The sequence below is a fragment of the Hyla sarda genome, chromosome 1 (assembly GCF_029499605.1).
Source record: "Hyla sarda isolate aHylSar1 chromosome 1, aHylSar1.hap1, whole genome shotgun sequence".
Taxonomy (NCBI): domain Eukaryota; kingdom Metazoa; phylum Chordata; class Amphibia; order Anura; family Hylidae; genus Hyla; species Hyla sarda.
Window position 1 is genome coordinate 609,701,527 of NC_079189.1, and position 15,800 is coordinate 609,717,326.

Here is a 15,800-nt window from a genome sequence, read left to right on the forward strand (position 1 = left end):
ATGTACATGTAGCTGAGCTGTATGTGTACACAGTAGAGCTGTATATGTGTAATGTACATGTAGCTGAGCTGTATGTGTACACAGTAGAGCTGTATGTGTGTAATGTACATGTAGCTGAGCTGTATGTGTACACAGTAGAGCTGTATATGTATAATGTACATGTAGCTGAGCTGTATGTGTACACTGTAGAGCTGTATATGTGTAATGTACATGTAGCTGAGCTGTATGTGTACACAGTAGAGCTGTATATGTGCAATGTACATGTAGCTGAGCTGTATGTGTGCAATGTACATGTAGCTAAGCTGTATGTGTACACAGTAGAGCTGTATATGTGTGGTGTACATGTAGCTGAGCTGTATGTGTACACAGTAGAGCTGTACATGTAGCTGAGCTGTATGTGTACACAGTAGAGCTGTATATGTGTAATGTACATGTAGCTGAGCTGTATGTGTACACAGTAGAGCTGTATATGTGTAATGTGCATGTAGCTGAGCTGTATGTGTACACAGTAGAGCTGTATGTGTGTAATGTGCATGTATCTGAGCTGTATGTGTATACAGTAGAGCTGTATATGTGTGTAATGTACATGTAGCTGAGCTGTATGTGTACACAGTAGAGCTGTATATGTGTAATGTACATGTAGCTGAGCTGTATGTGTACACAGTAGAGCTGTATATGTGTAATGTGCATGTAGCTGAGCTGTATGTGTACACAGTAGAGCTGTATATGTGTAATGTACATGTAGCTGAGCTGTATGTGTACACAGTAGAGCTGTATATGTGTAATGTACATGTAGCTGAGCTGTATGTGTACACAGTAGAGCTGTATATATGTAATGTACATGTAGCTGAGCTGTATGTGTACACAGTAGAGGTGTATATGTGTAATGTGCATGTAGCTGAGCTGTATGTGTACACAGTAGAGCTGTATATGTGTAATGTACATGTAGCTGAGCTGTATGTGTACACAGTAGAGCTGTATATGTGAAATGTACATGTAGCTGAGCTGTATGTGTACACAGTAGTGCTGTATATGTGTAATGTGCATGTAGCTGAGCTGTATGTGTACACAGTAGAGCTGTATATGTGTAATGTACATGTAGCTGAGCTGTATGTGTACACAGTAGAGCTGTATATGTGTAATGTACATGTAGCTGAGCTGTATGTGTACACAGTAGAGCTGTATATGTGTAATGTACATGTAGCTGAGCTGTATGTGTACACAGTAGAGCTGTATATGTGTAATGTGCATGTAGCTGAGCTGTATGTGTACACAGTAGAGCTGTATATGTATAATGTGCATGTAGCTGAGCTGTATGTGTACACAGTAGAGCTGTATATGTGTAGTGTACATGTAGCTGAGCTGTATGTGTACACAGTAGAGCTGTATATGTGTAATGTACATGTAGCTGAGCTGTATGTGTACACAGTAGAGCTGTATATGTGTAATGTACATGTAGCTGAGCTGTATGTGTACACAGTAGAGCTGTATGTGTGTAATGTACATGTAGCTGAGCTGTATGTGTACACAGTAGAGCTGTATATGTATAATGTACATGTAGCTGAGCTGTATGTGTACACTGTAGAGCTGTATATGTGTAATGTACATGTAGCTGAGCTGTATGTGTACACAGTAGAGCTGTATATGTGCAATGTACATGTAGCTGAGCTGTATGTGTGCAATGTACATGTAGCTAAGCTGTATGTGTACACAGTAGAGCTGTATATGTGTGGTGTACATGTAGCTGAGCTGTATGTGTACACAGTAGAGCTGTACATGTAGCTGAGCTGTATGTGTACACAGTAGAGCTGTATATGTGTAATGTACATGTAGCTGAGCTGTATGTGTACACAGTAGAGCTGTATATGTGTAATGTGCATGTAGCTGAGCTGTATGTGTACACAGTAGAGCTGTATGTGTGTAATGTGCATGTATCTGAGCTGTATGTGTATACAGTAGAGCTGTATATGTGTGTAATGTACATGTAGCTGAGCTGTATGTGTACACAGTAGAGCTGTATATGTGTAATGTACATGTAGCTGAGCTGTATGTGTACACAGTAGAGCTGTATGTGTGTAATGTGCATGTAGCTGAGCTGTATATGTGTAATGTACATGTAGCTGAGCTGTATGTGTACACAGTAGAGCTGTATATGTGTAATGTGCATGTAGCTGAGCTGTATGTGTACACAGTAGAGCTGTATATGTGTAATGTACATGTAGCTGAGCTGTATGTGTATACAGCAGAGCTGTGTGTAATGTGCATGTAGCTGAGCTGTATGTGTACACAGTAGAGCTGTATATGTGTAATGTACATGTAGCTGAGCTGTATGTGTACACAGTAGAGCTGTATATGTGTAATGTGCATGTAGCTGAGCTGTATGTGTACACAGTAGAGCTGTATATGTGTAATGTACATGTAGCTGAGCTGTATATGTGTATTGTACATGTAGCTGAGCTTTATGTGTACACAGTAGAGCTGTATATGTGTAATGTACATGTAGCTGTGCTGTATGTGTACACAGTAGAGCTGTATGTGTGTAATGTACATGTAGCTGAGCTGTATATGTGTAATGTGCATGTAGCTGAGCTGTATGTGTACACAGTAGAGCTGTATATGTGTAATGTACGTGTAGCTGAGCTGTATGTGTACACAGTAGAGCTGTATATGTGTATTGTACATGTAGCTGAGCTGTATGTGTACACAGTAGAGCTGTATATGTGTAATGTACATGTAGCTGAGCTGTATGTGTACACAGTAGAGCTGTATATGTGTAATGTGCATGTAGCTGAGCTGTATGTGTACACAGTAGAGCTGTATGTGTGTAATGTGCATGTAGCTGAGCTGTATATGTGTAATGTACATGTAGCTGAGCTGTATGTGTACACAGTAGAGCTGTATATGTGTAATGTGCATGTAGCTGAGCTGTATGTGTACACAGTAGAGCTGTATATGTGTAATGTGCATGTAGCTGAGCTGTATGTGTACACAGTAGAGCTGTATATATGTAATGTGCATGTAGCTGAGCTGTATGTGTACACAGTAGAGCTGTATATGTGTAATGTACATGTAGCTGAGCTGTATGTGTACACAGTAGAGCTGTATATGTGTAATGTACATGTAGCTGAGCTGTATGTGTACACAGTAGAGCTGTATATGTGTAATGTACATGTAGCTGAGCTGTATGTGTACACAGTAGAGCTGTATATGTATAATGTGCATGTAGCTGAGCTGTATGTGTACACAGTAGAGCTGTATATGTGTAGTGTACATGTAGCTGAGCTGTATGTGTACACAGTAGAGCTGTATATGTGTAATGTACATGTAGCTGAGCTGTATGTGTACACAGTAGAGCTGTATGTGTAATGTACATGTAGCTGAGCTGTATGTGTACACAGTAGAGCTGTATGTGTGTAATGTACATGTAGCTGAGCTGTATGTGTACACAGTAGAGCTGTATATGTATAATGTACATGTAGCTGAGCTGTATGTGTACACTGTAGAGCTGTATATGTGTAATGTACATGTAGCTGAGCTGTATGTGTACACAGTAGAGCTGTATATGTGCAATGTACATGTAGCTGAGCTGTATGTGTGCAATGTACATGTAGCTAAGCTGTATGTGTACACAGTAGAGCTGTATATGTGTGGTGTACATGTAGCTGAGCTGTATGTGTACACAGTAGAGCTGTATATGTGTAATGTACATGTAGCTGAGCTGTATGTGTACACAGTAGAGCTGTATATGTGTAATGTGCATGTAGCTGAGCTGTATGTGTACACAGTAGAGCTGTATGTGTGTAATGTGCATGTATCTGAGCTGTATGTGTATACAGTAGAGCTGTATATGTGTGTAATGTACATGTAGCTGAGCTGTATGTGTACACAGTAGAGCTGTATATGTGTAATGTACATGTAGCTGAGCTGTATGTGTACACAGTAGAGCTGTATGTGTGTAATGTGCATGTAGCTGAGCTGTATATGTGTAATGTACATGTAGCTGAGCTGTATGTGTATACAGCAGAGCTGTGTGTAATGTGCATGTAGCTGAGCTGTATGTGTACACAGTAGAGCTGTATATGTGTAATGTACATGTAGCTGAGCTGTATGTGTACACAGTAGAGCTGTATATGTGTAATGTGCATGTAGCTGAGCTGTATGTGTACACAGTAGAGCTGTATATGTGTAATGTACATGTAGCTGAGCTGTATATGTGTAATGTACATGTAGCTGAGCTTTATGTGTACACAGTAGAGCTGTATATGTGTAATGTGCATGTAGCTGAGCTGTATGTGTACACAGTAGAGCTGTATATGTGTAATGTACATGTAGCTGAGCTGTATATGTGTAATGTACATGTAGCTGAGCTTTGTGTACACAGTAGAGCTGTATATGTGTAATGTACATGTAGCTGAGCTGTATGTGTACACAGTAGAGCTGTATATGTGTAATGTACATGTAGCTGAGCTGTATGTGTACACAGTAGAGCTGTATATGTGTAATGTACATGTAGCTTAGCTGTATGTGTACACAGTAGAGCTGTATATGTGTAATGTACGTGTAGCTGAGCTGTATGTGTACACAGTAGAGCTGTATATGTGTAATGTACGTGTAGCTGAGCTGTATGTGTACACAGTAGAGCTGTATATGTGTATTGTACATGTAGCTGAGCTGTATGTGTACACAGTAGAGCTGTATATGTGTAATGTGCATGTAGCTGAGCTGTATGTGTACACAGTAGAGCTGTATGTGTGTAATGTGCATGTAGCTGAGCTGTATATGTGTAATGTACATGTAGCTTAGCTGTATGTGTACACAGTAGAGCTGTATATGTGTAATGTACGTGTAGCTGAGCTGTATGTGTACACAGTAGAGCTGTATATGTGTAATGTACATGTAGCTGAGCTGTATGTGTACACAGTAGAGCTGTATATGTGTAATGTACATGTAGCTGAGCTGTATGTGTACACAGTAGAGCTGTATATGTGTAATGTGCATGTAGCTGAGCTGTATGTGTACACAGTAGAGCTGTATATGTGTAATGTACATGTAGCTGAGCTGTATGTGTACACACTAGAGCTGTATATGTGTAATGTACATGTAGCTGAGCTGTATGTGTACACAGTAGAGCTGTATATGTGTAATGTACATGTAGCTGAGCTGTATGTGTACACAGTAGAGCTGTATATGTGTAATGTACATGTAGCTGAGCTGTATGTGTACACAGTAGAGCTGTATATGTGTAATGTACATGTAGCTGAGCTGTATGTGTACACAGTAGTGCTGTATATGTGTAATGTACATGTAGCTGAGCTGTATGTGTACACAGTAGAGCTGTATATGTGTAATGTGCATGTAGCTGAGCTGTATGTGTACACAGTAGAGCTGTATATGTGTAATGTACATGTAGCTGAGCTGTATGTGTACACACTAGAGCTGTATATGTGTAATGTACATGTAGCTGAGCTGTATGTGTACACAGTAGAGCTGTATATGTGTAATGTACATGTAGCTGAGCTGTATGTGTACACAGTAGAGCTGTATATGTGTAATGTACATGTAGCTGAGCTGTATGTGTACACAGTAGAGCTGTATATATGTGTAATGTGCATGTAGCTGAGCTGTATGTGTACACAGTAGAGCTGTATATGTGTAATGTACATGTAGCTGAGCTGTATGTGTACACAGAAGAGCTGTAGGGAGTCCCGCCGACAGGCATCATGAAGGTGTGGTAAGTCTCCTGCACCCACAGCTCCCGAGCTATGCAGTGTTCTCAGCAGCTGAGCACGTGTCAGAGTTGGGACCCGCATTAACCCTTTAGACTCCATGATCAAAGTTGATTGCGGCGTCTTAAAGTTAACTGCCGGTTAGCTCAGGGATGCTTATTGGGATCCCCACGTGAAATCTTGGTGTCCCAATCAGCTGTGAGGACAGCCGGAGGTCTCTTACCCTGTTCCGTGCGACCAATCGTCGCTCCCTTACTGCTGCCAGCCATTAGTAAAGAAGTGCCGATAACACTGCTCAATGCTATGCTATGGAATAGTATTAATGAGTGTATTCAATCTACAGATAACATGTAATAGTTCTCTGGGGACTAAAAGAGTGAAAACATTTTTTTTTAAAATAATAAATGTGAATTAACCACTTCCCAATAAAAAAATTGAATCAACCCCCTTTTCAAAAAATTTGAAATAAAATAAAAAATATATATTTATTTAATATACAAGAAGTCCTTTCTCTTATACAAACTAAAAAATAAATAAAAATAAAACCCCTTTTTCCCCATTTACGGAACGTCCCCTTGGGTGGATCCACTGCGTAGTTTTCGCTGCCGATCAGCCACTTAAGGACTGCTATGTGGTGCCTTTAGATGTGCCTGCTCGGAGCGGCAATACGCCAAATCCCAGAGACTGACAGGAGTAGACGCTCTTTCCAGGATTGGTCGGTGGAAGTAGCTTATGCTTTCCTCCTCCTCCACTGATCCCAGGTTAAGGCTTCTGACACTGTCCACATAGAAGTCTTTGGGCTTGGACTCCATATTGTATTGTATTGAGGGTTGAAGTCAATGGAGAATATTCAGAGCAAGGTCTTGTTACCAGTGGGGCCCTCAGGGATCTGTACTGGGGCCCATTGTGTAATATTCTTATTTGTGATATTACAGAAGGTCTCGGGGGTTCAGTATTGTTCTTTTTGCAGATGATACAAAGATTTGTAACAGGGTTAATGTTCCTGGAGGGATACGACAAATGGGAAAGGATTGATATAATCTAGAGGAATGGTCAGAACTCTGGACACTGATATTTAATGTGGAGAAGTGCAAGATAATGGGGGGTAATAACCCCCGGGCAGAATATAGAATATGTGATACTGTCCTGACCTCAGTGTCTGGGGAAAGGGATTTAGGGGTCATTATCTCAGAAGACTTAGGCCGTGTTCACACGATGTAAATTCCGCACATCTGCATGAATTCTATATCCGCATTGGTTCAGTGCAGAATTCTGCAGATGGTAAAAAGATGTAGAATTTGTGGGGAATCTGTGCCGAAATGTTCACATAGACTCTGCATCTTTTCTTCGCAGCTATCCGGGACTCCTGCACTGCTGCGGTACTACACAACAACTCTCATCTTGGAACAGATTTGTTTCCATGATAGGAGTAGAAGTTTCCTGGCTGCAGGAGTCTGTGGGCGGCTGGGGAGACTACTGTAGCAATAGTACTACTACTCCCATCATTGAACAGAGTCTGTTCCATGTTGGGAGTAGTAGTACAGGGGCTGAGGGATTGATCGCATCAGGTTTCACTTCTGAAACTGGGGGAGCAGGCGGCATGTCAGCCTCACCGCTCACCAGCGATGTATTTTTTACTGTACAACCAGGGAAATACAACATGTGTTTGATTAAACCAAGAATATGGACGTACAGGAGCTTTGGAGGGCTAATGCATGTTATTTGTCTGCACTTTTCTTGTGCTGTTATCTTACAACCGGTAGATATACTGTGTGTGTGTGCTTAAACCCTATAATTGTAAGTAAGATGTTTAAGATGTGTGTGATGCGTCTACAGTCATTTAAATATGTATTGCTATAATACAGGTCAGCCCACAGCTTTAATCAGTTGTACTGTGCCTGGAAAAAAGGATGGCTGGGATTTGTAGTGGACGATGAGGCTTCTGCAGGAATGCACGGGAGGTCCCTAAGATGAACCCACAGATGAAGGCTGTCTCTTATTGGCCTGGGAGCTGATTTACACATAAACCAGCATTTCATCGTAAACCTGGGGTGATCATGTGATAGTTGTAAGGAATGCTGGTCAACCTGATACCATTTCCCTGCCCCTGTACTTCCTGCTTCCTCTGGGCACCAAAACGCCAAAACGTGCTCTTCATCCCTCATGTTGTTATCGCACACATTACCCGGGACACGCAATCTGAACCTGGAAATGTTCAGAGTTTCTGCGAGTCACTGGAACCGCTAAATTGGGGTTAAATCCAGGTTCCCGGGGCTCGGCTCCCTCATCCCTAGGGGTGAGTTACTGTATTACTTCTTTTACTTGGGATAATTGTCTATAAATGTTCCCCAACACCTATAGGACTTTATATAATGTGTAAAGTTCTTCCATCAGAATAATGTCCTAGAAGCCAGAAGATAGAAGTGATTTTGTGTCTCTAATCTGGTCATGTCCTGGAATTCTTCATCACTGGAATAAGTCCCTTCTCTCTGAGGTGTTTGGGTCTCCAGTAGCAGCCCCCCATGGATTATGCCTGTTGGGTCTTCTCCATGAGGAGCAGTGAATATCACAACCATATATCACACTCTTTTCCTACCATGTAAACTATAGTGATGACATCGCTGGATCGGTGACTACGTTCTAAAAGAAAACTTTTATTAACAATTGGGAACAAGTTTGGAGATGCAGTATATGATATATGTATAAATGTCAGATATCCTATGTACATGGTTAATATATAGATGTGTTATCTGTGTCATTTATTGCTCTGAATTGGTTTCTCTCCTGTGTGAATTCTTAGATGTTTGATAAGATGTTATTTCACAAAAAAACATTTCCCACATTCAGAACAGGAAATGGCTTCTTTCATGTGTGAGTTTTTAGATGTCTAAAAAGATTTGATTTCTGAGTAAAACATTTCTTACATTCTGAACATGAAAATGGCTTTTCTCCTGTGTGAGTTCTTAGATGTGTGATAAGATGTGATTTCACAGAAAAACATTTCCCACATTCTGAACAAGGAAATGGCTTCTCACCTGTGTGAATGCTTTGATGTCTAACAAGATCTGTTTTCTGAGTATAACACTTCTCACATTCTGAACATGAAAATGGCCTTTCTCCTGTGTGAATTCTTAGATGATTAACAAAACTCGATTTGTCAGTAAAAAATTTCCCACATTCTGAACATGAAAATAGGTTAACTCCTGTGTGAATTCTTTGATGTGCAACAAGATTTCCATTCTGACTAAAACATTTCCCACATTCTGAACATGAAAATGGCTTCTCACCTGTGTGAATTCTTTGATGTTCAACAAGATTTCCATTCTGACTAAAACATTTCCCACATTCTGAACATGAAAATGGCTTCTCTCCTGTGTGAATTCTTTGATGTATAACAAGATTTAAATTATGTCTAAAAAATTTCCCACATTCTGAGCATGAAAATGGCTTCTCTCCTGTGTGAATTCTTTGATGGCTAACCATACTTGATTTCTGATAAAAACATTTCCCACATTCTGAACATGAAAATAGCTTCTCATCTGTGTGAATTCTTTGATGTTCAATTAGCTTTCCATTCTGACTAAAACATTTTCCACATTCTGAACATGAAAATGGCTTCTCTCCTGTGTGAATTCTTTGATGTGGAACAAGATGTGATTTCCGAGTAAAACACTTCCCACATTCTGGACATGAAAATCGCTTTTCCTTATTTTGTTTAACAGACTGAGATGAATCTTTAGGTCGGACTTGTATAACAGGATGAGATGAGAGATCTTGGCTGTGAAGGGCTGAGGGTGTATCTGGGATAATGGAATGTTCTTCATATGTATCTTGTGTGATATCATCATCTGCTTTATAATCTGAAGATATAAGATTCTCCTCTGATCTCCTGGTACAGTCATCTGTGAAAAATACAGTCATATTTTTAAGCAATAATCTTAACCCCTTAATGACCCAGGACATTTACATTTTTGCTTTTAAGAGACATATGGGGAGATTTATTAAGACCTGAGTAGAGGAAGAGTGGTGCAGTTGCCCATGGCAACCAGATTGCTTCTTTTATTTTAACCACTTAAGGACCTAGGGCGTACCTGTACGCACGTGGGAATTTCGGTCCCCGCCACGCACCGGGCAGGGACCGGACCGGGGTGAATGCCGATATTTATCAGCAGGCACCCCATGCAAATGCCCAGGGAGTTCCTGAGACACACTCCCCCCATCGATGTCGGCGATAGCTGCAAATCGCCAGTGAATTCACACCGGCGATTTTCTGCAATTTTGGGTCATACTGGTCTCCGGTGACCCAGAAAATAAGGGGGTTCAGGGTTGTCAAAGACACCCAGGATCCCCCTGAAGGGATAGGAGTGAGGTGGCAGGGGCGCCACCCCTCCTTTCTCTGCTATAGGTCGTTCAAAATCGGCGACTAATAGAAGATCGGGGGGGGGGGGGGGTGTTTAACGTTCGGTTCCACCGTTCTGCCCACCCACAGTAGGCCGGGCAGAATGGGGAAACGGACGAGGACCGGCGCCGAAGTCCACTTACCCATAGGAAGCATGCTGCGGCGATGCAGCTCCCTGGATCCTACGGAAGCCGGTGAGTTGTCTAGCAACCTCTGGAGGGCTACAGTTTGGAGATCACTATACACTAAAATGCTGGTGTTACCCTAAATTTTTCATTTTCACAAGGGAAGATTTGTAACCCCATTTCTTCTGAGTAAGAACATACCCCATATATGGATGTAAAGTTCTCTGAGGGTGCACTACAATGCTCAGAAGAGAAGAAGCGCCATTGGGCTTTTGAAGAGAAAGTTTGTCCGGAATTGAAGGCCACGTGTGTTTACAAAGCTCCCATAGTGCAAGAACAATAGACCCCCCCACATGTGACCCCATTTTGGAAAATACACCCCGCACGTATTGTAATAAGGGGTGCAGTGAGCATTTACTCCCCACAGGTGGTCCGTGAAAATGAAAAATTTAATTTTTCATTTGCACAGCCCTCTGTTCCAAAGATCTGTCAAACGCCTGTGGGGTGTAAATAATGACTGCACCCCTTATTAAATTCTGTGAGGGGTATAGTTTCCAAAATGGGGTCATATGTGGGGGGGGGGGCTTTGTAAACGCACATTGCCCCAGACTTCCATTCCAAACAAATTCACTCTCCAAAAGCTCAATGGCACTCCTTCTCTTATGAGCATTGTAGTTCGCCAGCAGAGCACTTGACGTCCATACATGGGGTATTTCCAAAAATGGGGTTATAAATTTTGGGGGTAATTTTCCCCTTTTACTCCTTGTAGAAATTTACAATTTGGGGAAAAAAACAGAATTTTAGTGAAATTTTTTTTTTTTTTCTTTTTACACATCCAGCTTAAACAAAAAGTAGTGAAATACCTGTGAGGTGTTAAGGCTCACTGTACCCCTTTTTACGTTCCTTGAGGGGTGTAGCTTCCAAAATATTATGCCATGTGTTTTTTTTTTTTGCTGTTCTGGCACCATAGGGGCTTCCTAAATGCGACGAATTGATCACACTGGGTTTAACTTCTGAGACCTGATGCAATCTGAAGTTATTAAGCAGGGGAGGGGGCGGCATGTTCCGCAACCCTGCGAAGTATGGTGTGTTTTAACTTTCATTTTTAAATCCCCCGCAGAGAGCCCTGAGTGGTCGGTACCGAGAAGCCAATCAGGGTTCCCAGCTGGGTTTTTAACCCCTTAAGGACCAGGCCATTTTACACCTTAGGACCAGAGCGTTTTTTTTGCAAATTTTTTGCACATCTGACCAAAGAGCTTCTAACTTTGAAGCTCTCTACTTGTAAAGGAAAATGGATATTCCAAATACATTTTATTTTTATTCACAAATACAATATGTCCAATTTATGTTGGCATCATAAAATGGACATATTTTTACTTTTTGAAAAAATTAGAGGGCTTCAAAGTAGAGCAGCAATTTTCAAAAATTTCATGAAAATTGCTAAATCTGAAGGGACAGATGTTACAGAACTACAACTCCCAGCATGCCTGGGCAGTCTAGGCATGCTGAGAGATGTAGTTTGGCAACATCTGGAGGGCTACAGTTTGGGCACCACTGTAACAGTGGTCCACAAACTGTGACCCTCCAGATGTTGCAAAACTACAACTCCCAGCATGCCCAGACAGCCTTTGGCTGTCTGGGCATGCTGGGAGTTGCAGTTCGGCCTTCCTAGTGGTTGCCACAGTAAAAATCACTTTACTTTCAGTTTCATTTCTCCCCCCCACCGTCGATTCCCTACCTGAGCCGGGATCTCCGGTGAATATCTGCGATGATTGCCGGGCCCCACGAGTCTTCTCCTCCAGGTACCGGCCTCCATGTTCTCCCCCCGTTCTGCCTGACATCCAGGGGTGGGCAGAACGGGGGGTTTCCATGGCAACCCACCGTCCTGTTCTGCCATTGGTCAGAATCAGTTCAGAATCAGCACTGCGACCTCACTCCTCCCCTGCAGGATGCTGAGGCCTGTCACTGACAGGTCCGAGCATCCCTATTTTCCGGGTGATCGGGTCACCAGAGACCCGATCAGCCCGGAATAGGAGAAAATTGCATGTCTGTATTGACATGCGATTTTCTGCGATCGCCGACATGCGGGGGTCCCGGGACCCCCCTCGGCATTTGCACGGTATGCCTGCTGAAAGATTTCAGCAGACATGCCGTTCCAATCTCTGCCCGGCGCGCGGCAGAGACCGGAAATACAACAGAAGGTTCTCTAACGTCCTTGGGCATTAAAGCCCAGGTAGCGGGGACGTTCCAGAACGTCCTATGTCCTAAAGAGGTTAAAATTAACATTGTGAGTGGCAGTGGGGGCCATATATATATATATATATATATATATATATATATATATATATATATTATTTATTTATTAAAAGTGCTGTGGGTGGCAAGATATATAGCGCTGCAGGCGCTCTATATCTAGCCCCCCAACGCTTTTATAATATGCCCCCCACAGCGCATTAATAAAGATATGACCCCGCCAGCGCATATATATATATATATATATATATATATATATATATATATATATATATACATACACACAGTGATCCCTCAACTTACAATGGCCTCAACATACAATAGATTCAACATATGATGGTCTTTTCTGGACCATCGTAACTTGAAACCAGACTCAACATACAATGCTACAGACAGTCCAGATCTGTGACACGTGTCAATGGCTGGAAGAACCGACCAATCAGAATGGGCATTTCACTGGTAAAACCCCTGTATTAGTGCGTGCATGTAGTACTGAAGCGCATGCACTGAATTCCTGTCTGGTAGCGCCCCCTACAGTACAGGGAGGTATTACGTGTTCTGTACTACTCTTTACCTGTGCCAGGGTTAGCTGCTCCTTTGGACACCAAGTAAGGGCGGCTTCATTTTACTTTTTTAGGACATTGCGTGTACTGTACAGGACCCTGAAGAAGCCTCCGTCCTCTACATAGACCAGTGTTTCCCAACGAGGGTGCCTCCAGCTGTTGCAAATCTACAACTCCCAGCATGCCCGGACAGCCAAAGACTGTCCGGGCATGCTGGGAGTTATAGTTTCTCAACAGCTGGAGGCACCCTGGTTGGAAAACACTGATATAGACAGTGATTTACAGCTCCCAGCAGATCTTTCTTACTATTATAATTTTATATGTAAGGATTTGCTTTATCTGTATTAGTTATCTACTTATTTTTCTTTAATCCTCACTTTTTCCTATTTTTAGATTACATTTTGAGGCTTCAGAACCAATTACCAGGTTTCCATAGAGTTATGGTCTCAACATACAATGGTCGTCCTGGAACCCATTAATATTGTAACTTGAGGGACCACTGTGTGTGTGTGTTATATATATATAGGAGAATGTGAACGAGTGGAGGCAGCCCTGGAGGGGGGTGACCCTGACCGGGTACGCGGCTCTGGTGAGGCAGAGCGGCCACTCCGGGAACGTCCTCTGGAGGAGCGACGTCTGTGATCAGATGATACGGGGGGGCGAGACCCACGGGGGAGCGCCCACGTCTACCTAAAGACTCAATGTAAGAGTCAGAAGAAGCACCCCTAGTACGCTTGTGAGAGTGTGAGGCTTGTGGAGAAGAGGAGCGGGACCCTCTAGAGGGCCGGCGCAGGGCAGACCTCTTCAAGGCAGACACCACGTCACGGGAGGCCACCGAACGGGAGACTTGAGTCAAGTCAGCCATATACTGGGATAGGAAGAAACCCAGACTGGATGGGCGGCTGAATCCATCGGAACTGTAAGAGCATCCGGGGGAGCTAGGGGGTCTGGGGGAGCAGTGGAGCAGGCTGAGCCAGTGGCTTCAGCAGAACCAGGCATTTTGGAATTACATGTCATACAGACAAAATAGGAGACGAACAGTGCAGTTGTCTGTTTGGAGGGAGGAACAGTTCTGTGTCCCCTGTGGCAGCTGCTGTGATGAAACTCCGCTCTATGTAGACAGAGAGGAGAACAGACTAGCCAATAGCCGGAGAGGGGCCTGCCTGGAGCAGGGGCACTGTCTGATTGGCCCCTGCCACCTGCATCGCGCGCACAGCGCTGATTGGAGGACGATTCGCGCGTCCAGTAAGCTCCGGCGGCCCTGTGGGCGGAGCTATAGCGCTCCGGCCGCTGGAATGCCGATGAAGAAGAATAATAATTGCGCCCGCTCCTTGCCCTGAGCGCACATGTCGTCCGCATATGCGCTCGCAGGGAAGTGAGCGGGCAAGACTGATATGCGTCGGCAGCAGTCTGCTGCCGATGTGAAAGTAAGTCGGTGCTTCATGCGCCCGTACAGTACAACTGCCGCGGCTGTCAGGCCCATAGTAACACACACGAGTGCATAGAAAAAACTAAGCCATTCATCCCAATATGCCACTGCTCTCCCTAGTATAATAAAGATTAAGCCCCTAGCACAGGCCAGCCCCATTAGACCCTGAAAGGTGGGCCAAAAACTGAGGGTCTCCAGAGGTTGCGAGTCAGCACCTATGGAAGAAAGGAATATATATATATATATATATATATATATACTCACCTCAGTCAGAAGAACTTACCTAATGGAGTCTTCTGTGGAGTCTTCAGTCAGCTTTTTTTCACCTGCATCACGCCGAGCTACCATGTGCGAGCGAGGCGAGCAGGGAAATAGGGTGACCCGGACCCATGAAGTACAACACCAGGCGCTGACCGTTGGCGAGAGGGGGTGAATAGCGCATATACGCAATGTCTGTGCCCCCTCAATCGCAATGGGGAAACAGTGAGCCGCAGTTCCTGAGTCCCCACCTGAAAACATGAAAGAAAAAGGAATAAAAAACTAAACACATTCCCTAACTAGAAAAATAATAAAACAGAAGACCTAGTCTGGAGAATTCCAGCCCATGTCCACCTCCTTCAGACACTAAGCTAAAAATGATTAGCTCAGGGCCTGGAGGCGGGTATATCCTGCTGGGAGGAGCCGACTTCTTTGTTGCCATAGTGTCACACCTCCTAGAGACAGCAGCATACACATGGTCTGTGTCCCCCAATGGAGCCGATAAAGAAATTACTTTTATAAAAAAGCGATCAAAAAGGTCACATATACACAAATGTGGTACCAAAACAAACTAGATATCATGGCACAAAAAATTAGCCCTCACACATCCCTGAATACAGAAAAATAAGAAAGTTAGAGGTGGTCAAAATAGGGCAATTTTTAACATACATATTTTATAAAAATAAAAGTTTGAGACTTTTTAAAAGCAGAACAATAATAGAAATTTATGTAACCATCAGGATCATTTTAAACGTATAGACCCAGAGAATAAAGAAAACATGTAATTTTTACCACAAAGTGTACAGCGTGAAAACGAACCCCCCCCCCCCCCCAAATTTGCTAAATTATGATTTTCGTTAAAATTTCCTTACACAAAAAATAATTTTTGGGGTATACCATACATTTGTGTGTAAAATGAATGATGTCATTATAAAGTGAAACTGGTCACACAAAAAACAAAGCCCTCATATGGATCTGGGAATGGAGATATAAAAGAGTTATGAAATTTAGAAGGCGAGGAGGAAAAAATGAAAACGCAAAAATAAA

General features: G+C 42.9%; 1 protein-coding gene across 1 annotated transcript in view; it reads right to left on the reverse strand.

Annotated features, from left to right (window-relative positions):
* Positions 1–6,295: 6,295 nt before the first annotated feature.
* The window catches only part of LOC130298224 (oocyte zinc finger protein XlCOF6.1-like), a 32,902-nt gene continuing 23,397 nt past the window's right edge, over positions 6,296–15,800 (reverse strand). Inside the window, exon 4 of the mRNA XM_056551145.1 lies at positions 6,296–9,628. Coding sequence (XP_056407120.1) covers positions 8,592–9,628 — 1,037 coding nt within the window. The 3' untranslated portion in view covers positions 6,296–8,591. The remainder of the gene's footprint in view (positions 9,629–15,800) is intronic.